The sequence below is a fragment of the Hyaena hyaena genome, unplaced genomic scaffold, assembly GCF_003009895.1.
Source record: "Hyaena hyaena isolate Hyena2069 unplaced genomic scaffold, ASM300989v1 scaffold_325, whole genome shotgun sequence".
Taxonomy (NCBI): Eukaryota; Metazoa; Chordata; class Mammalia; order Carnivora; family Hyaenidae; genus Hyaena; species Hyaena hyaena.
The window spans coordinates 1,179,523-1,202,759 of NW_024080957.1; the positions used below are offsets into that span (position 1 = coordinate 1,179,523).

The 23,237-nt window shown below is 38.7% G+C and overlaps 1 protein-coding gene across 1 annotated transcript in view; it reads left to right on the plus strand.

Annotated features, from left to right (window-relative positions):
* DNAH7 (dynein axonemal heavy chain 7) overlaps nt 1-23,237 on the plus strand; it is a 252,298-nt gene that overhangs the window by 121,185 nt on the left and 107,876 nt on the right. Inside the window, exons 34-42 of the mRNA XM_039248955.1 lie at nt 755-886; nt 2,633-2,857; nt 6,063-6,260; nt 8,912-9,067; nt 9,797-9,965; nt 13,441-13,567; nt 14,994-15,213; nt 19,114-19,986; nt 21,828-22,057. Coding sequence (XP_039104886.1) covers nt 755-886; nt 2,633-2,857; nt 6,063-6,260; nt 8,912-9,067; nt 9,797-9,965; nt 13,441-13,567; nt 14,994-15,213; nt 19,114-19,986; nt 21,828-22,057 — 2,330 coding nt within the window. The remainder of the gene's footprint in view (nt 1-754; nt 887-2,632; nt 2,858-6,062; nt 6,261-8,911; nt 9,068-9,796; nt 9,966-13,440; nt 13,568-14,993; nt 15,214-19,113; nt 19,987-21,827; nt 22,058-23,237) is intronic.

Here is a 23,237-nt window from a genome sequence, read left to right on the forward strand (position 1 = left end):
TCTTATTTTTAGCAATAACTATTTGTATTTTAGGGTTGCATCAGTAATACTTAGTCCTTAGCTGTCACTTCTGTCACTTTGGCTGAGGTCACCTGCTTCTAATCTTCAGTTCAAATTACCTTTCACAGAGTTAATTCTTACACAGTAACCATGAAGCAATACCACTCTAAAGGCTGGGAGAGAGCTCCATGCTATGTGATGCATGGTGCTAGGACCTATACACACTATTTCATTTATTTTATAAATTCTCATGGTGAGACCCAAAAAAGTAAAGTGCATGATGTTTGCAGCACTCTGGCTACATTTTGTGCTCTTCAAGACTTGCAAATTTATTTCATAGGTATTAGTTTACTCTGAGTACTGCTGTAAAGATGTATAAAATAAGTTGTGAAGTACATTACATTAATTAATTTTAATTGCCTTCTCTGAAAGCTTTTTTTGTGTGTGTTTGGACTTACACAATTGGTATGAGATAGAATCAAGTTCATTGACTAACTGAACATGTAAAAGTAAACTTTGTGGATTTGAGAATCTGTGCAGGAGTGGCTCAGGACACGACATCCACACTCTAGACTAGGGAATTAATCCGTGCCTCAGTTTTCCTGCCTGTAAAGCTAGAATTATAATACTGCCTTTTCATAGATAATGCAGCAATAAGGACTAAGTAAGTTCAATAAGTATTAGTTGATGCTATTTTAATTAGTGCCTAATTTAAGTTAATTTGCTTTATAGACTTTTCTCCCTGATTTTTCAGGAATTATCTCCTACTTCTGACACAAATTTAGTCCGATCCTTAATGAATCTTATAGACTGTTTTATGGATGACTTTGCTAATGAAGTCAAAGCAAAAGAGAGAAACGACCGAGAAACGTATTCTTTACTGGAGGTAAGGTCCATTGCCTTTGCACCTTGCTGTAGAAAGACATCTACTGCGTTTCCCAGTGCTTCCTCATTGCTGAACTTCATTCCCCGCCCTCCCCCGCCCCCCCCATCCCCCCGGAAAAGGAGACTGCTCAGTGGGTAGTAGCTGAACAGCAAGGAAAAAGTCAGGCCCCAAATAGCAGGTCCTTGGAGGAAATCTCCTGCACTGGCAGTTTCACTGCATCATAAGGTTTGTGTGAAACCCACTGAATGCCCTTAGATCTGCTCCTGAAATCTTCAGTCATGTAACCAGCTCAGATATGATCAACCCCCAAAACAGCAGTGATCATTTGATAAGATTCCCCTCCTTCCCCTTCAACTGGCAAATCATAATAACTCTTTGCATTTTTCCTTGATTTTCTTCCCTTTTTCTTTTCTTTTCTTTTTAAAGTTTCTTTATTTTGAGAGAGAGTGTGCACAAGTGAATAGGTGGAGGAATAAAGAGAGAAAGAGAGAACGCGTGTGAGAGAGAATCCCAAGCAGACTCCATGCTATAAGCACAGAGACCAACACAGAGCTTGATCCCAGGAACCGTGAGATCATGACCTGAGCCAAAATCAAGAGTCAGAGGCTCAACCAACTGAACCACACAGGCGCCCCATTTTTCTTGAGATATAAGAAAATATTCTTAAAATATTAAGATATTTAAGATATATTCTTAAAATATATAAGATATATATTCAACATATATTCATCATATATAAGATATATATTCAACATATAACATAAGATATATGTTTCTCCAGAGAGAAACAGCCTGTGAGTAATCTAGGAGCAGGTGAACAGTGTCAAAGTAGAGTCCACAACTTTTATGAGCATAGTCAAGATTTTGTTCATTTTAGCATTATAAAGGATTTGAGGGCCTCCTGGGTAGCTCAGCTGGTTTTAGTGTCCGACTTAGGCTCAGGTCATGATTTCAGGGTTCATGAATTCAAGCCCTGTGTTGGGCTCTGTGCTGACAGCTCAGAGCCTAGAGCCTGGAGCCTGCTTGGGATTCTGTGTCTCCGTCTCTCTCTTCTCTGCTGCTTATACTCTGTCTCTTAAAAAAAAAAAAAAAAATATATATATATATATATATATATATATATATATAAATGTTAAAACTTTTTTAAAAGAAAGAGATTTGATTTTAAAACAAACAAATAGGTTTTCTCATTTAGTGGTAAGTCTTGTCATCTACTCTGTTTTCTTGTTTGAGTCTGGTAAGAAGAAAGCTTATAGAATGGCAGCTCTAGTTTATGTAATCAGTGCTCAGATTGTTATTACTACAGGTAAACAAATGAATATGAATTTGTTCTAGTTGTAAGAAAACACTATCAAAATTTAAATTTAAAAGGCAGGTATACTGTGGATTGATTATTCCTTATTAAAATATGCCTTCATAAAAAAGTTATCTTGGTGGTCTTTTTTGACATCAGGGTCCTGCCACTTACTTAAAATTTCATTTGATTTCCCAGACTAATCATTCTGAGGTTTGACAATGACTAGAATTATACTTTGCATTTTATTATCTTCTCTGATAGCAAGATTTTTCTAAGACACGCAATTTGATTTTTTAAAATCTAATTATTATAAATCCTCAGGTAACCTACTATTATATATTAGTTTATTCATTTCTTTCAAAGATATTAGTCTGGCTGATCTGATAGAAGCTTCAAGAATACATTAAAGTTATTTTTTAATGCACTCTCTTCTCATCTCTCCGGTGCAGGGCATTTTTCTATTTTCATTGATCTGGTCCGTCGGAGCTTCTTGTAATGAGGATGATAGGTTGAAATTTGATAAGATTCTTCGAGAACTAATGGAAGGTCCAATTTCAGAACTAACTCGAAATAAGTTTAAATTACTGAGCGGTATGGAACAAACGTCTTCAAAAGCGCTAACTGTCCCATTTCCTGAAAAAGGAACAATTTATGATTATCAATTTGTCACTGAGGTAAGAACTCTGAAGCAAGATTTACAACATTACAGCACATAATGGCTCTGGGGCTAACTTGTCACCACTGTTTTACCTTAAGAGTCAGCATGGAGTAGTAGAAGTTGCTCTGGCTTTGAAGTCAGACACCTCTGGGTTCCAGTCCTAGTAAGGCCACTTTCTTTCTGTAGAGCCTTCGACTCGTTTATTAATCTTTCTGAATCTTGCTTTTTGCTTTGATAAAATGAGATAAATAATAACACCTGATGGGCCTACTGTGTTCATTAAATAAAATTACACATTATGACATCTAGTCTGGCAGTAGGTACATCTTGTTTTAAAATACCTCTTGGAGATTCATACGGTGCATGTTCGCATATCACAGGTGCTAAGAAGCCCTATAGGACCTTAGCTGGGTTAGTGTTAACTCAGCACTTCCCAACGAGTTGGATAATAAAACCTGGGTTTTGTTTGTGTGTGACAGCTCCTATACGTACTGTATGGAGGACACTTACAAATCCATAGTATTTAAATACAGAGCTTCAGGTGGAATTGGATCATACTGTATCCCCAGAGGGTAATTTTATATTCTTCTTCTCTCCTTAATAGAGAGAACATCTTTCTATCTCACTAGTATTTCTTTAATAAACTTATTTTTCTAAAGCCTCCTTAGATTCTATTATCTGAGGACCATGATCTATCCAAACAGTTTCCTACTCTTAGATGTTGAACTGTTTTTGATGTTGCTTCCTTTGTCTGCTTTGGTGAATATTCTTGTATACAAGCCATTGTGTACATTATCTGTTTGTTTCTTTAAGGTAAGTTCCTAGGGGGGCACTGTGATCTCATGGTTTCATGGGTTTGAGCCCTGTGCTGGGCTCTGTACTGACAACACAGAGCCTTCTAGAGATTCTCAATATCCCTCTCTCTCTCTCTCTCTGCACCCCTCCTCCACTTACGCTGTCTCTCTCTCAAAATAAATAAACTTTAAAATTTTTAAATAAAAAAAAGAGAAGTTCCTAGAAAAGGAATTTGCTGTATCAATTCTTAAACTTTTATGGCTTTTGACGTATGCTGCCAGACTTACCTCTGAAGAGACAGGTGAATCTTCACCCTGTCAACCGCAAGATATTACCCTTTTATTTTTCCTAATTTTATTTCAAATTACTAACAATAACCTGCATTTTCAGATCACTTTGAAGTTCCTTAAGCTTTTCCATAATCATTTCCATTTGTTTCCTGACATCTCAGTGAAATAGGAAAGATAATATTTTGCAAATCTTCCCATTGAGGAAATTAGGGCTCAGAGAGATGTGATTTTCCCAGTATCACAAAAATCTCTAAGTGCATGTCCACTACAAGTTTTCTAATTCTTAATTTTTCCTTTCTCATATGGTTGCAAAAGATCCATGTTGGAAAAGATCATCAAAAATATGGGAAAGAGGGGGCCTGGGTGGCTCAGTTGGTTAAGCATCCAACTTTGGCTCAGGTCATGATCTCGCGGTTTATGGGTTCAAGCTCTGTGCTGATAGCCCAGAGCCTAGAGCCTGCTTCATATTCTGTGTCTCCCTCTCTCTCTGCCTCTCCTCTGCTCACTCTCTGTCTCTTTGTCAAAAATGAATAAGCTTAAAATAAAGAATATGGGAAGGAAATAGTTTTTTCATAAGTTCTAGAAAGTTCTAGAAATGTCTTTGTAATACAATTTTCAGATGTGATATGAATTCACCTTCCTCAAAAAAAAAAATCTATACTATATCCATAGCACTATGTCAAAGGATACAAAAATGGATAAGGTACAGCACTGCCCTTGGTGATTTCATAACCTCATCAGAAGAGTGTCATGTGACATTCTAAGCCAAAGAGTGCTATGTGGGAAGGTACAGGCACCCAGGTCATGTTGGGAAATAGCAGGCCCATCAGTGAGGCTGGGTTGTGGGACACATAAAGACAATGAAGGAAGGAGGGCCTGAATTCTTATGTGCCTTAAATGACCAGGAGCTTAAATTTGATTTTGCAAGAATGGAGAGACCAGTAATGATTTTCTAAGGAAAGAGAGTTAACATGTTATCTGTGAAAATTTTTGTTCTAAACACTGCATAGTAAACACATTTTAGCTGACAAGTTAATCGGATACAAAGATACAGTATAATATTAATTCATGATAATAATCTCACATTAAGAAATTTTGTCCTAGATAGCTGTTGCACAACAATGTGATTATAGTTAAAACTACTGAACTGTATACTCAAAAAATGGTTGAAGATACATTTAAGTATTTTTAAACCACAATTAAAAAACAATTCTCACCTGAAATGATAAACTGATGCTTGTTATAAATACCATTATAAAAGAATAAGCAGGGGCTCCTGGGTGGCTCAGTTGGTTAAACGTCTGACTTTGGCTCAGGTCACGATCTCATGGTTCGCGTTCAAGTGCTGCATCAGGCTCTCTGTTGTCAACACAAAGCCTGCTTCAGATCCTCTGTTCTCTCTCTCTCTCTCTCTCTCTCTCTCTCTCTCTCTCTCTCTCTCTCACCCCCCTCCCTCCCTCCAAAACAAAAAAAAATAGACATAAAAAATATTAAAGTATTTTGGAACATGCAGCTGATGGTCTAGGGAAATAAGTTCTATATTGGTTAACACCTACTGAATAAAATTCTTTACTCTTTCATGCATTAATTAGTCCGGTCTCCTCAATGCCATTAGAAAATCTAACATTTGGTCAAAATAGCTGAACTTTGGGCTGATATAATCAGTGGCCTTGGGGGCATTAAAAATACCACAGCTTTGCCGTTTCATCTTGATTCATATAAAAGCCTCCTTTCTCCTCAATTTTAGCATAAAGTTTAACTTTAAACTCCAGGGTGAAGTGTTTTAAAGGCTAAAAACAAAGGTACAAACATCAGCTGGTTTGGGCCTTGATCTTTGGTCTTTTCTACGGTGGCGGCGGGAGTACAGGGCTTTTAAAAGTATTTTGCGGGGCGCCTGGGTGGCTTAGTCGGTTAGGCGTCCGACTTTCGCTTGGGTCATGATCTCGCGGTTCGTAGGTTCGAGCCCCGCGTCGGGCTCTGTGCTGACTGCCAGCTCGGAGCCTGAAGCCTGTTTCAGTCTGTGACTCCCTCTCTCTCTGACCCTCCCCTGCTCACGCTCTCTTTCTCTCCTAGAAATAAAAAAAAAAAAAAAAAGTATTTTGTAACATTTACCATTTGACTCTTTATTATAAACAGGGAGTAGGAAAATGGGAACCATGGGTAAAACAATTGGCCGGAGCTCCTCCAATTCCTAAGGACGTGATGTTTAATGAAATCATTGTACCGACTCTGGACACAATTCGATACTCTGCATTAATGGGATTGTTAACCACCCATCAAAAGCCTTCAATATTTGTGGGACCAACAGGAACCGGGAAGAGCGTTTATGTAATTGTAAGTGCTGTAGAAATCTACATGGTAAACGTGCACAATATCCCCAGGAGTGTCATTTCGTAACCCACCTGTAACAGCAGGCTTCACGTTTTGAGACTATTCGATTATTGTGAGGTTGTAGCCACAGAGAATACTTTATTGTTAACTCCCTATTTCAGAAAATGGACTGAAGGTATATCATTTTACATTACTGAATCATTGTACCTTCTTAAAGGTACTTTAATAAAAATAGCATGTTCAAGATGAAGAATTTCATATCCCTTGAAAGGAAGAGGCATTTTAATTAATTACACTTGATATCTAATTTTCAAAATTATTTAATACATGAAGGATTATCATGTAGCAGTAAGACTGACTGACTTCTGTAATGATTCCCATTGTGTGTCTGTTAAAGAAAGAAAAATGCTAGCTGCTCTAACAGATAATGCCCCAAATCTCAGTAGCTTTATACAGTCTGTGCTCCCTTGTGTTTAGAGGATCGTATTGAACAAAGACTAGTTCTCGCCTCTAGTTTCAGATTTCTAAGGGCAGAAAGCTGCCTGGAGCTGTCAGTAAGCACCCCCAACTTTGGCAGGTAGCAGAAGTAAGTGCAAGTTCCCCAGGGTCAACTGGACAATGTGGAAGAGAAGTGGACTTTCAGCCCTCTTGGGACTCCATTCTAGATGACCGCCCACAGCAGTGCAGCAGTGAGGGAGCCCCATTGTTCTCCTTAAGACAGAGAACTGCACAGTGTGGTGTCCCTTTGGAGTTTCTAAAGAACTGGCAGATCTGCTCCTCTCAGAGTAAGCATTTGGAAGCTTTCCACGACAGCAGGCAAGACCGCATTATCCAATAGAGAACCACGGTGATGCCAGTGGGGTAGGACTTTGGCCTGTCTTCCTCTAGCTCTGTCCCCGAGCCAGCGTGGGGCAGGAAGAAGATGGGGAGAGAAGGTAGAGGAACCCAAATTAGGCATCAGTGATCCCTCTCCTATTGCAGGTTCTCACTCAACTCACATTCCCCCAATTATGATAGCCCTGTTTCCAGTTCTTTCCTGATTTGATATTTTTATGTAATCTGTCGATCCTTTTGGAATATATTCAGGCACATGGTTAAATATTTGTCCTGGTATCATTTATTGAATAATAGCTTTCAGAACATACTGAAATGACACCCTCATTATAATTTAAATAATGTATACATCAGGGACTATCCAAGAGGAGAGGAGTTTTAAACTGAGATTTCAAATTAAGGTGTTGGTTTGACTAGGGTTAAAAATCAGTCCTTCTGAAAGCATACAGAAAGTGAAGGGATTTACCCAAGATATCATCAAGAGTCCAGAAATGGAGACTTGATATGGTTAACAGCAGTGGTTGGAGAAAAAGAAAGCCATTTCTCATTTGTACACTCATTTCAAATGCAGCCCAGGCAATAAAACTCTCCAGGCAAAAGCAAAAACAAAAACAAAAAACCACTACTTTTTACAAAATGGGGAACGTAGTTTGCATTTTCTATAATGCGTAATCTGCCTTTTCTGTCTAATCTGTTGTAAATATTTTTCTGTTTCATTATTCTTTTACAAGATGATTTGTAAAACACAACATCTTGATTAAGAATCATTACGGGGGGCGCCTGGGTGGCTTAGTCGGTTAAGCGTCCGACTTTCGCTCAGGTCATGATCTCGCGGTTCGTGGGTTCGAGCCCCGCGTCGGGCTCTGTGCTGACTGCCAGCTCAGAGCCTGGAGCCTGTTTCGGAGTCTGTATCTCCCTCTCTCTCTGACCCTCCCCTGCTCACGCTCTCTCTCTCTCTCTCTCTCTTCTAGAAATAAATAAAACATTTAAAAAAAAAAAAGAATCATTATGGAAACTAATTTGACAATAAACTATTTGTAAATAAATAAATAAATAAAAATTAAAACAACAACAACAACAAAACAAGAACAAAAAAAAGAATCATTATAATTGCACCTGCTTTCCAGTGAAATCCATTTTGAGAATAGTTATATTATTTAAGCTTCCTAACTTCTGGTCTGATAACTTGGTATTTAAGTGGAAAGATAACAGGCTGTAGATAAAAAGAACATTTGGGGCGCCTGGGTGGCTTAGTTGGTTAAGCGTCCGACTTTCGCTTAGGACATGATCTCGCAGTTCGTGGGTTCGAGCCCCGCGTCGGGCTCTGTGCTGACTGCCAGCTCAGAGCCTGGAGCCAATTTCAGAGTCTGTATCTCCCTCTCTCTCTGACCCTCCCCTGCTCACGCTCTCTCTCTCTCTCTCCTAGAAATAAATAAAAAATATTTTTAAAAAATAATAAAAATAAAAAGAACATTTATCTGGTAAGAAACACATGGCGATCTGAATTCTTCCCCTCTCCCCCATCCCTAGGAGCTTAAGCAAGTATCTTAGCCTCTGAGTCCCTATAACCTCTGTTTAAGAAGGAATTTGTACTCTTTGTGGTGGTTTTGGGAATCAGAGAGGCCATAAGCACGGGGCCTGGAAAAATAGAGACACGCCACTGGTACAATAACTGTTATTTCTATTTATTCAGTCCCTTTTTTCACACTGTTACGACACTCTAAGTTTAAATTCAAGTGTGTCAATAATTTTGCTTAGGGCGTATTTCAAATGTCAGGGCATAATTCCAACTATGGCTTATTTTGTTTCCTATTCTACAGAATTTTCTTTTAAATCAACTCGGCAAAGAAATCTACAAGCCTCTGCTAATTAACTTCTCAGCACAAACTACAGCAGCTCAAACTCAGAATATAATCATGTCAAAACTGGACAAAAGAAGAAAGGGAGTTTTTGGTCCTCCTTTGGGCAAGAGAATGGTAACCGCTCTGTTTCCGTACATACGGCACATCGCTAGGCCCGGTCACTGACCCTGCTACAGTCAGAAAAATGAGACCAGATACACGAAGACTTGACATCTTTCTGTACACTGTGGTTTTTTTTAATCACAAATTTTTATTAAGTTTTCCTAAAAGTGTGTTCATATTTGCATGTGCATTAGACAACTTGACATTAAAAACAAGCACTTGCCCTTTGAATTACAAGTAAAATATTCATCTGGGAAATCATCTACCTTTCTAATTCTCTGATTAACATTTCTATTTAGCACTCTATGCGGCTTGCTCCTCTAGACCTTTAAACAACCCAGCTATCAACTGACTTCTCTGTGTTCCTTTGCCAGGAATACCCCCTCTGAACCTTACTCTCACCACTCAGAGCTTATAATCATTTTAAAATCCTAGCATTCTCATTTCCTGTCATGTATTGAAATTGTATAAGGAAAAAGAGGAGGCATATTGAGAAACAAATTGTGTGAGAGGATTATTAAGTCCTCAACCCTTAATCTGTAAAGGTTAGTAATGAGACTTTCCCTATTCCTTAGAAGCATGAATGCTAGGGGATATTATTTTTTATTTGAAAAGAAACAACCATTTCTCACATATGTACTTTACAAGAAGATCATCTAATTCTTTGCCTCAACACTGTTTACACAATAGGACATTATATTAAGGTGTTGATATCTAATACTGCTTCTCTTTTATTCTCAGGTTGTCTTTGTAGATGATGTCAATATGCCCGCTCGGGAAGTGTATGGGGCTCAGCCTCCCATTGAGTTGCTTAGACAATGGTTAGATCACTGGAATTGGTATGACCTAAAAGATTGTTCTATGATTAAGCTAGTGGACATTCAAATCATGTGTGCTATGGGACCTCCAGGTACATTTTCTGAGTTTGTGATTCATAAGATTGAGTTTCAGTCTGAGTATACCTAGAGAGATAGCTGGAGAAAGAAGGAGAAATCCAATTGGACAATCTGAGTTACAGTTTCTTGTGTATATGTTTTCTCTGTGTATTCCTGGTGACCTATGGGAATATAGTTACAGTGGTCAACACTACAAAATGGGTTACCTTGTATGGGGCCATTCTCTAACCAATTCTTCCAAATCCCTTTTCTCCCACATTCTGGGACTTTGCTCTGCACTTCCTGTCTCTGCATTCTAAAGAATCCAGATGCCCTTGAAGCAGCTCATTTACCTCTCTTTTATTCCTTAATTCTCCAACTGTATGAAATTCCCTTTTCCTCTACTCCAATCATGTTCCATTCTAGTGAGTCTTTGGATTTAGACAGGCTGTTAAGAGGAATTGAAGTAGCAAACAGTCAGAAGAATTAAGCCTTAAACATTTATTGTGTTTCTCAAGGGAAACTGATAAACTCAAAGGAATTTCTATGCAAGGGAAATTTCTTTTATGCTGGGGTATCGAAAGTGGCTTGATTCAAGTAACTGGACATCTTTAACTGTTAATCTTTAACTGTTCTTTTCCTGAACTCAAGCTGGCATTCTAGTATTTATTTATTTAGTTTTGTACTTATTTATTTTTCTTTTTGAATCATCATTACCAGTTATTTTAATTAAAAAACATTATATTTATTTAAATGCAAGTTAGTTAACAGATAGTGGAGTCTTAGTTTCAGGAGTAGAACTTAGTGATTCATCACTTACATATAACACCCAGTTCTCATCCCCGCAAGTGCCCTCCTCAGTGCCCATCACCCATTTAGACCATCTCCCCAACCACTTCCCTCCAGCAGCTCTCAGTTTCTCTTATATAAGAGTCTCTTATGGTTTGTCTTCCTCTCTCTTTTTTTCTTATTTTTCCTTCCCTTTCCCTATGTCCATCTGATTTGTTTCTTAAAATCCACATATGAGTGAAAGCATGATTTTTACCTTTCTTTGACTAAGTTCTTTCACTTAGCATAATACACTCAAGTTCCATCCACATTGTTGCAAATGGCAAGATTTCATTCTTCTTGATTGCCAAGTAATATTCCATTGTGTATATATGCCAAATATTCTTTATCCATTCATCAGTCATTGGACATTTGTGCTCTTTCCATACTTAGTCTCTTGTTGATAGTGCGGCTATAAACATTGTGGTGCATTAGCCCCTTCAAATCACCATTTTTGTATCCTTTGGATAAATACCTAGTTGGTACTCTAGTCTTTAAAAATCCCTTTTCTCTTTAAAAATAAAAAACAAAAAAGGGGCACCTGGGTGGCTCAGTTGGTTGAGCGTCTGATCTCTGCTCAGGTCATGATCTCACTGCTCATGAGTTCAAGCCCTGCTTTGGGCTCTGTGCTGACAGCTTGGAACCTGGAGCCTGCTTCAGATTCTGTCTCTCTCTTTCTCTGCCCCTTCCTCCATCTCAAAAATAAATAAACATTAAAACAATTTTTTGAATTCCTTTTCTCTATACCATTTCTTCAGGGAATCCCCTTGGAATTTGCCACCTAACCCCTGACCTTATCTTCCCTGTAATGCAATTGGTTTGCTCTGAGTCGGTAATTGCTCTCAGCATACTTCCTGGGCCACTTCAAATGCTTTTCTTCTTTTTTTTCCTTCGAAGTTTTAATTTAAATTCCAGTTAGTTAGCATACAGCATAATATTAGTTTTAAGTGTTGGACTCAGTGATTTATCACTTACATTTAACACCCAATGTTCATCACAAGTGCCCTCCATAATACCCATCACCCACTTAGCCTATCCCCTCCAGCAACCCGCAGTTTTTTCTCTATAGTTAACAGTCTGACTTATGGTTTGCCTCTGTTTCCTTCCTTCCTTCCTTCCTTCCTTCCTTCCTTCCTTCCTTCCTTCCTTCCTTCCTTCCTTCCTTCCTTCCTTCTTCCCTCCCTCTCTCCCTCCCTCCCTCCCTCCCTCCCTTCCACAAGATTCTTTTGTTCCTGGGTCTCAGACTTGGTTTTACTTTGCCTCTTTCCTCTTACCCAAACCAGTCATTTGTATCACGTGTTCACTTTGCCGTGTTCCTTCAGAGACTAGACAGAGGAGTGGGCTGAAGCCATGAGGTACCTTTTCCTCTTGGACCCAATCTTCTAAACACATCACCATTTATGAATGATCTCTGGGAAGAAAAGTTGAAGACCAAGCTGGCAGATGTGATTTCTGGCCTTTCTTTCATCAACCCTTTCACCATCTCCTTAAACTTGCCCAAGTACATTAGGGTTCTTCATATTAAGTTCCTAAATACCATAGACAAACACAACTGTTTTGATGTGTAGAGTACCAGTTACATACTTTCACACAGTATTCATATCTTCAGAATCAGCATCAGATAAATCAGTGATAGAAGCAAATACAGATTTACTTGGTTTTAAGCAAATATAAAACATGACCCTACATATTTTTATGCAAAAATATGTGTTAGAGATATTACATACTTTTAAAATCACTTCTTTTTTTTAAAATTTTTTAATGTTTTATTTATTTCTAGGAGAGAGAGAGAGAGAGAGAGAGCATGAGCAGGGGAGGGTCAGAGAGAGAGGGAGTCACAGACTCTGAAACAGGCTCCAGGCTCTGAGCTGGCAATCAGCACAGAGCCCGACGCGGGGCTCGAACCCACGAACCGCGAGATCATGCCCTAAGCGAAAGTCGGACGCTTAACCGACTAGCCATCCAGGCGCCCCTAAAATCACTTCTTGACTAAAGACGTCATGATAGAATGCCCTTAAAAGCAAATGTAATTATATATTAAAAGATGACATCAATAATAATTTTTTCAGATGATGTTACATTCTAAGTCAGTTATTAAAGCCTCATATATAAAAATACAGTCATAATTTTATGAAAATGAGATAATCCCCCAGTTTTTAAAATGCAGGCAGTCAATGAAGTGGCCACATGAGCCATATGGACTAGTCCTCAGGAAATTCATTTCAGGATGTGGGGGAAGATCATGCCAAGATCATGCTGAATTTCACCCATGTGGGATGGACTCTAAAGTTTGATCAGTAATGTTCCCCAATATTGTATATAATATTACCATTGTATAATGTTACATCTGGATATTATATTGTAATGAGGCTGTTTATAGTTTACTGCTTTGGGCTATATGAGTCATAGAGAAGGTGGCTGACAGCTTTCTATCTGGTCTCATTTCTTTTGGTAAATAGACCTGACCCAAGAACTCAATCAGATAATTCAACTAGAAAAACATCTTCCTTAATTTGAGGGAAAAACTGTTTTCAGGTCAGGGTTACCCAAATAATTATTCTTAATTTCTCTGTGTGCTGTGCATTTGTCCATCTTTCAAGTGATTAATGCTATAAAGTATTGGAGAAAATATTCTGGTGTGTAGTAGTAATGTTGTTAAGAGTTACTCTTTTTAATATTTAGGTGGTGGTCGAAATCCAGTAACCCCCCGATACATGCGACATTTCAATATTATAACAATCAATGAGTTTAGTGATAAATCCATGTTTACGATATTCTCTAGAATCTTAACCTGGCATTTAAAGATCTGGTAAGTAATTTAAATTGCATTTCTTTTTTTTTATTATGGAACATAAAGTCTTTTGGAAACATATAAATATAAGTAGTGCTTCTCCAACTTTTTCACAAAAACATCCCTACATAAAGAAAAAGGTAACAGGTAACACTGCTCTCCTCTGCTGCTCACATCCCCAGGTATGGGATAATGCAAGGGGACAGAGTACCTTTCCCTTTTTGTCTGAAGTCTTGGATTTTAGCCCCCAGATCCATACAGATTTTGCACTCTGCTATTTAATATGTCCACATTGGGGGTGCCTGAGTGGCTTAGTCGGTTAAGAGTCCGACTTTCGCTTAGGTCATGATCTCACGGTTCGTGGGTTCGAGCCCCGCGTCGGGCTCTGTGCTGATGGCCAGCTCAGAGCCTGGAGCCTGTTTCAGTCTGTGACTCCCTCTCTCTCTGACCCTCCCCTGCTCACGCTGTCTCTCTCTCTCCTAGAAATAAAATAAAAATATTAAAAAAAAAAATATTAATATGTCCACATTGGAATTGTCAGTGTTTTGAATTTTCACCATGTAGTGCAATTAATGCTGGAAAGATTGATGCCAGGCTTATCCTGTGACCTTGATTCCCTGTAGGGAATTCTTGAGTTCTCTCAGAAGGTTCGTGTCCAAGTTTGAGTGTAGGCCTGGAGCTTGTACCCTGGGAAGTGTTGTTGCCTAGCTCTGGCCATTGAGAGCTTTTCAGCACGACGAATGGAGGTCAAGGAGCCAAGTAGAACTGGGCAACGCAAGTCTCAGCTCCCTACTGTCCATTCTCAGGAAATTGTCATTCCTTGCCCTTTCCTGTGATGATGGAGGAGGGCAGCTGGCTCCTCGTGGAGTTAGAGGTTAAATATAGTCCGTTTTTCCAAATGGATATTCATTTGCCATGTTCTTTCTACCCTAATTATGCCTTTTCCCATTGTTTTTTTTAAATCCTGCCACTGTATTTATTTCACTTTCTTTTTAACTTTCCTCTTTCTTTTTCTCTTTTTCTTATTTTTTCCATATTTTTACTTCCTTCCTTGTTTTCTCTGAAAATACTCATTTCACCAGTGTTCCTCAGGGGTTCCATTTATATGCAACTGAGAATGCTGAGGGGTGAAAGCAGTTGGGACACATTTGTCTGGCGGATACTGGATTTGAGTTACATAATCCAGGTTCCTTGGCTGGCTCTTCTGTTCACTTATTTAAGAAATGTTTTAAGTCCATTAGATTGGTCCTGCCTTCCTATTGAACATAAAATAATGAATGGAAAGTTGTAAAAAAATTTAAATTCTATTACCATTATTATTATTAGAAATGGTAATCTTAGAAATTAAATCAATTGGTTCAATCAGAAAAATTTTGCACTAGACATGTTAAATATCATTTATGTATATTTGCTAACATTTTCTTTTTTATTAATTTTTCTTAAGTTATAAATTTCCAGATGATTTTCTAGATTTGACCACACAGATTATAAATGGTACCATGACTCTGTATAAGGAAGCCATGAAGAATCTGTTGCCTACGCCAGCTAAGTCTCACTACTTGTTCAACCTCCGTGATTTCTCCCGCGTCATTCAGGGGGTTTGTTTGTCAAGACCAGAAACAGCAGAAACCAAAGACGTGATTAAGCGTCTCTGGGTTCATGAGGTAAATTTTTGTGTTATTGGCCACTGGGTAAAAAGAAACATTTAATAGTTTATATTGTTGAAATGCATTCAGCTATTTGGTATTATGAAGCCCAATGATCAAAGTAATTTAAAAGAATATTTAACACAATATATTTTATGATATTTAAAATGCTTTATCTCGCAGTTTTAGAAATTTTTGTTGATTTATAAGATATCCTGAAGTAGGTACCACTTTGGGCCAATTTCCTTTAAGGTAGTTAATCCTTGTTAGTTTGATTTTAAATAATTTTTGAGACGGAATACTTTTTAAGGAACTGATTTTGTAAGAAGTCGATGTATTTATTTACCTTACTTGTAGTATTTTTAGATGCCAAAAAACTGCAAAGCAAACTAATTTTGAGAGCACACACACTACATAAAAATATATTTATCTCTATGAAGAGGTATATGGGTGACTATTTTCTTATAAAATCTTGTGGAAATAGGGAAAGAGAATACAAAAAATAAGACAGCAGAAATAATAATTCATTGTTTTAAAAGTAGGGGTGCCTGGGTGACTCAGTCAGGTAAGCATCCAACTTCAGCTCAGGCCATGATCTCGTGGTTCATGGATTCAAGCCACATGTCAGGCTCTGTGCTGACAGCTCAGAGCCTGGAACCTTCTTTGGATTCTGTATCTCCTTCTCTCTCTACCCCTCCCCTGCTCATGCTCTATCTCTCTGTCTCTCAAAAATAAATGTTAAAAAATTAAAAATATTTTAAAAGTAGACAAAGCATATAGAAAAGCTAAAGAAAAAATTTTATTTTTAATATGTATATAATTAGCTATTTTAATTTACTAATGTAGTCAAGAAATCTTGAAAATGGAATGTGCTGCTGTGTTAAAACCACGTGCTCTAGAGACATAAGTTTCTAAAGGGTGTTTACAAACTCCATTTCTGTAGGCATTTTATTCTACAGTTTGAATTCCTAAATCCTCACACATTCAAATCTATGTCCAGATGAAAGTCCATTCTACGCCTGTATTTTGGCCATGGCAAGGTCCTTAAAAGTAATTTCTTTGGAAAAGTGTGATCTGTGGATTCTTACTGTACTCTTCTGTAGCCCTCTTAATTGCCCGAGTGGGGATCTGTATCTGGGGCCATGGTTGCAGCCTCTAATTCTGGGGGGCCAGAAGGGTGATAGAAATAGCTGAATGGTGGAGTGGGAGAGAGATGTGAGAGGAGGATTTCACTGACTTCATCAAAAGAATTAATTTTGTCAGCAGCCAAATCTTGCTCGAGGAAGCATCTGGCGTCCTCCACTTTAGGAGCTTCACCCCTGATATTCCTTCTGCCTAGAATACTCTTCCCCCTATTATCCACAAAGCCTGCCTACTTCCTTAAGTTCTCTGCTCAAATATCCCCTTTCTGTAGAGGCTTGCCTTGGGCCGTCCCCACCCGCCATACCTCTTTTTCCTTTATCTCACTTTCTTCTTCATAACACTGACCATCACTTTCCATTGCCTATATCCTGGCTTATTTAATGTCTCTACTAGAAAGAAAGCTTGGTGAAAGTAGCATCTTTACTTACTCATCTTTTACCAGTGCCTGACACAAGGCAAGCGTGCAAAGTATTCTTGTGTGAGTGAATAAAGGGAGGAAGAAGTCAATCTTACCATACATAACATGTTTTGTCACTTGGGATTATACACGCCATTGCTTTCTTCCAGTCATGGGAACAGGTCATATGTGCTGTTATATACTTATGATATGTGCCATTACTTTTTAGCCTGTTTCAAATTTTATACTATCTTTGATGTTAGATTATTGAGTTTGGACAATGGCTGTTGAGCTCTTGGGCCATTTAATGATTTTCTTAATATAATAACTTGCAATATTTAATGACTACTTCATATAACATAATGAGTTTAAGTCCTCAGCTCAAAACCTTATAACAGCACTCTATTATCAGGGATTACAAAAAAAAAGTCTGGTGGCCCATAAGATCTTATATGTGCACCTCTTTCCTGCCTCTTCTCAGGCTGCCTCCTTCTGTCACATTCATTCAGCCTTCATGATCAGCACAGACCTCCTGGAATGCTCTTCCTCCAGAGAGTGATTCTGTGGGCTGGCTTCCTACTGCCTTTGATCAAATGTCTCCTTCTTGATGGACCTCACATTCACTACCCTCTTGAATACCACAGGCTCATATCCATTAACAGTTCCAGTCTTTCTTGACTTGCTCTATTTTTCTTCTTTTCATAGCATTTATCAGCATCTAACATGCCACACATAATTTATTTGCTTTGTGTATTGTCCATCCCTCTCAGATAGCAGACAAGGCTCATGAGGGCAGAGTAGCTTTTTATTTATTTTTATGTTTTTTGCCACTGATTTATCCACAGTGCTGAGAACAGGGCTAGGCACATTCTTCTCAACATTTCCAAAAATATAAAGTGATTGAACTCAACACTCTATTTGGGCTTTGTTTCTATTCACTCAAAAAAGATTTCCTGAGGGTCTAATATATGTCAGTTGCTGTGTTAAGTGTCCTTTTCCTTTCCAGACCCTTACGCCAAACTAGAGGACCTAATATAAGTTTACTAAATAGTTTTCAAGGTGTGAAATTGGCTTACTAGTTTACATTCCCGTTGGTTTTTCCATGGCTTTCAAATGCTAGCATGCATAACATCTGATTTGCTTGTTAAATATAAATAGTCTGCACAAGTGACCCAAGGAAAAAATAAATTGGATTTCATCAAAGTTAAAAATGTTCATGTTACAAAGGACACTGTCTAGAAAGTGAAAGGATAGCTTATAGCACAGGGAAGAATATCTGCAAGTCACACATCTGATCAGTGTCTAATATCCAGAAAACATAAAGAACTATTACAACTCAACAGTAGAAGACAACCCAATTTAAAAGTGGGCAAAAGATTTGAATAGACATTTTCCCAAAGATGATATACAGATGGACAATAAGCACATGAAAAGATGTTCAACATCTTTAGTCATCAGGGAAATGCAAATTAAAACCACTGTGAGGTATAGCTCACACCCACTAGGACAGCTATAATAATAATTTAAAACAAACAAACAACAAAAACAGGTGAGGATGGTGGAGGAATCCAAGCCTTCATGTACTGCTTGTGGGAAAGAAAGATGGTGCAGCTACTTTGGAAAACAGTTTGGTAGTTCCTCAAAATGTTAAACATAGACTTACCATATGACCCAGCAATTCTGCTCCTAAGCCATGTACCCAAGAGAACAAAAAACACGTGTCCACATAAAACCTTATATCCAACTGTTACTAGAATTGTTCATAATAGCCAAAAATTGGAAACAGCTCAGATACATGTCAGCTGACAGATAGATAAACAAAATGTGACATATGTACACAGTGGAATTGTATTCAGCCCTGAAAAGAAATACTGATGCATGCTACAACATGAATGAACCTAGAATGCATCATGCCAAGTGAATGAAGCCAGACACACAAAGGTCACAAATGACCCCATTTATATGAAATGTGCAGAGTAAGAAAATGTAGTGACAGAAAGTAGATTAATGGTTGTAATGTAATGTGATGCAGGTATTACTATTTCCATTCTATACGTAAAGAAGCTGATGCAGACAGGTTTAGTAATAGCCCCCAAACGCCAGAAGTTTTGCTGACAAAAAAATCATTGCTTATATGATATGTGTATTAGTCTGCTAGGGCTACCATAACAGAATACCACAGTTCGTCTGAGCCTGGTTTTTGGTTTGTGAAAGAGTTTGTAATTACGAATACAAACTTTTAATAAATATGGAGCTATTTAGATTTTTTTTTTAATCTTTTCTGAGAGTACTTTTTATATTACTGGAGGTTAATATGTAAATTAAACTACAAAAATAGAAGAATCCATCCGTAATGCTGCTTCTCAATTATCATACAGGTCCTTAGAGTGTATTATGATCGCCTTCTGGATAATGCAGATAGAAGTTGGCTTATCAACTACATTCAAGAAATTTTGAGAAAATACATGAATGAAGATTTTCATGAGCTTTTTCGGAATTTAGATTTTGATAATGATGGAGTAGTAGAAGAAGACGACCTGCGTAGCTTAATGTTTTGTGATTTCCACGATCCCAAGAAGGAGGACACCAACTATAGAGAAGTTGCAGATGTGGATCATCTTCGGATGATAGTAGAAGTTCATCTAGAAGAATACAACAATATGAGCAAAAAAACCATGAGCCTTGTCTTGTTCCGATTTGCCATTGAACACATCAGCAGAATCTCCAGGATCCTGAAGCAGCCTCGCAGCCATGCCCTTCTCGTTGGTGTCGGAGGGAGTGGAAGGCAGTCTGTCACCAGGTTAGCTGCCCACATGGCTGATTATTCGGTTTTTCAGGTTGAAATCTCCAAGGGCTATGGTACTTCGGAGTGGCATGAAGATTTAAAAGTGATCTTAAGGAAATGTGCCGAAGGTGAGATGCACGGGGTCTTCCTGTTTACAGACACTCAGATTAAAAGGGAGTCATTTCTAGAAGATGTCAACAATCTGCTGAATGCTGGGGAGGTTCCAAATCTCTTTGCATTAGATGAGAAGCAGGAGATATGTGACAAGATGCGACAGTTAGATCGCCAACGGGATAAAACCAAGCAAACAGATGGAAGCCCCATTGCTCTTTTCAATATGTTTATTGATCGCTGCCGCAACCAACTGCACGTGGTCCTCGCCATGAGTCCCATTGGAGACGCGTTTCGGATTCGCCTTAGGAAGTTCCCTGCTCTTGTTAACTGCTGTACCATCGACTGGTTTCAGGTATTGCCATGTAAATTTTAGATAGACTTCTAGAAATCTTGTATCTTCACCATCATCATAACTTATTTTATAGACCCTCCCCCCCAAAATGTAGTTTAGCAGAATTTTCTAAACTATAAGAATTTTCTACTTCAAGAAATCTTCATAATAGGAAAAAAGCATTTTATTCTTAATAAATACTGTCACTGACCTCAATATATTATAGAAGGCTTTAGGATAAAGTTGGATATCAGTCAGAGTCCTGACAGGGAGCAGCACACTGGAAGGGCTCACTGAGGAAAGTTGGATGAAGGCACCGTTCACAGAGGTGTAGGTGGGGGTAAAGGGACTGAGAGGAGATGGGGGAACAGGAAGGGGAGGAGCATAGTAAGGAGTTGGTACTACAAGCAGGGCACAAAGGGGCACAGGGAGGAAAGTGTGTCGCTGGAGCTTGGAGCTCTGTAAGTAGGACTACCTGATGGGAACAGGAACCCAAAACCTCGACCTAAGCTCCTGCTGGAAGGGAAGGGAGAGTATGAATGTGCCTTCGTCCACCCTCCACTCTCTATCCATTAGCTGAACCCAACAGGCATTCAAAAGGAAGGCTAGAGTGACACTTGTGGTAGTAAACTTCAGAAGGAGGAAGCACAGATCAGATGAGACAAGAATGAGTGGTGAGAAGTTTGTGGGCTGTGGCGGAGGTCCCCTAAGTGGAAGCTAACATGTAAGCATTTTTGACCTTGGGGAAGTGACGCAGCCCCTCCTCTCCTTCATTTCCTACTATGATTATTTCTTGCAAAACATATTTATGGAACTCTTGCTCAATACCAGGCACTATTCTAAATGCTGGAAGCGAAAAAGAAAATGAAATAAATAGATGAGGCTTCTGATCTCCATGAGCTTACTTTCTAGAGACAGACAAATGAGCAAGAAATCATTCTGTTAACAGGCCAGCATAGAGAGTCTAAAAGGCTTTCTGAATAGGTGATCTTTACAAGGAAACACGGCAGACAAAAAATGCCAGCACTGAGAGGACCTCGGCATATCTAGCGAAGGCCAGGGGGCTGTCGAAGGAATGAGTGTGTCAGGTAACATGGGGTAGCAGGTGCAGAGTAACTGACGGGAAAGCAGCAGAGGTGAGGTCAGAAAGGTGGGAAGAGCCTGACGGGCAGAGATTTACGAATTGGTTTTGGATTTGAAATATGCTGGGAAGTCTTTGAAGGATTAGAAGTTGGAGAGAAGAGAAAATTTACCTTTTGAAAAAATCACCCTGGCAGCTATAGAGAGCACACAAGCAGGGAGACCAGTTAGGGCGCTGTGGGAATATTTCAAGCAGATGAAAACAGAGTTGAATTGGGGTGGTTGTTATAGACGTAGGAAGAGAAAGGATTTGGAAGCTACTGTAGGGGGGGATAGGAACTCTGTTTGGGATTTGTTGGAGATACTTCCAGGAGAAATCAAGGAGGTAGTTGCTCATATGACTCTGGAGTTTAGGGGAAAGGATAATAACATTTAATCCAGAGAACTATTGAGAAAAATAATGAGATAATACCAGTAGGGTGCACACAGAAATGGACCTTCTGTAAGTTTAGTCTTTCCCTCTTTCTTTCTCCTACAATACTCGTGAACATTTTCAAGCCAAGAAGAGTTAGTATTACTTGCACTGGCTACCGGCTCTCTGTCCTAAGCATGCAAGTCCTTGTGTGGGGGGAAGAGGAAGTTCCTCATGGAAATGTCACTTCTGCCCCATTCTTCATGCGGCCCCTCCATTTCAAACACCCATAAATTGCAAAGGACTGCAGTAGTAACAGACGTCCACTAGTCACCTTAATCAGGGGCTAAAGCATTTATCTTCTATTTAGTCATGGCCTGAAGATGCACTCCAGGCAGTTGCCTCACGCTTCTTGGAAGAAACTGAAATGTCAGAGGAAATACGAGAAGGCTGTATCGACATGTGTAAAATCTTCCACACTTCTACTATAGATTTATCAACATCCTTCTATGTTGAACTTCAAAGATACAACTATGTGACTCCTACCTCTTATCTTGAATTAATCTCCACTTTCAAACTGTTGTTGGAAAAGAAAAGAAGGTAAAAATGAAATTTCACATTTCTAAGTAAGCAATGGTGGTTTGAAAATATTTGTACGAAAATGACATAGTTGTGATGTTAAAGAGATTTATTTTGTATATGCATATACATGTATGTGAGTTTTGTGACACTTTAAATGATATATCCCACAAACCTTTGTAGGATAGGGAGAAGGTCTGATGCATTGTCTAGCATAGACTAGCATTGTCTAACTGCATTATCATATTTGTTGAAAGGATAAAGGTGTGCCTCTCAGAGCTGAGCTAGGGCTCCAGGAACCTTTGACAATGATATTGAGTAAACACCCATAGGGAGAATTTTTTTTATAAGTAATTAGATAATAGATAAAACTGCAGAGTAGCTGAAACCCAGAAACAGCTACTCTGTACACCTAGCGTGGATTCCTTCTTTAAATTCTCATCTGAAAACACTGATATCAACATCAGTCAAGTTACATACTGTAGAATGTGTCAATGTGAGTTCTTAATGTCGTTGGGAGTGACTCGTAGATTCAAAAATATTATTCAGAAGCTTCTTTGGTTCTGTAAAATACTCAATCTATTATAAAATGTAAAAACATTATCTTAAGCTAGAAGTTTAGAAATTTTAGTGATCCACCTTCTAAGGGAGTCTTAAGCTAATGTTTGGTCATATTCAAAAAGTTATTTAAATAAATTTTTACATTGCATTTATAATTTTTTTTTACAAATAGTATATTGTCAAATTAGTTTCCACATAACACCCAGTGCTCATCCCCACAAGGGCTCTCCTCCATGCCCACCCCCCCTCCCCCCCACATCCATCAGTCCTCAGTTTTGTCAGCATTCAAGACTCTCTCATGGTTTGCCTCTCTCCCTTTCCCCCACTATTTCCCCCCTTCTTCTCCCCCTTGATCCTCAGTTAAGTTCCTCCTAATCCTCCTATATGTGCAAACATGTGATATTTGTTCTTCTCTGCCTGACTTATTTCGCTCAGCATAACACCCTCAAGGTCCATCCATGTTGCTACACATGGCCAGATTTCATTGTTTCTCATTGCCATGTAGTATTCCATGGTATAGATAAACCACATCTTTTTGATCCATTCATCCGATGATGGACACTTAGTCTCTTTCCATGTTTTAGCTATTGTGGAGAGTGCTGCTATGAACATTGGGGTACATGTGCTCCTATGCATCAGC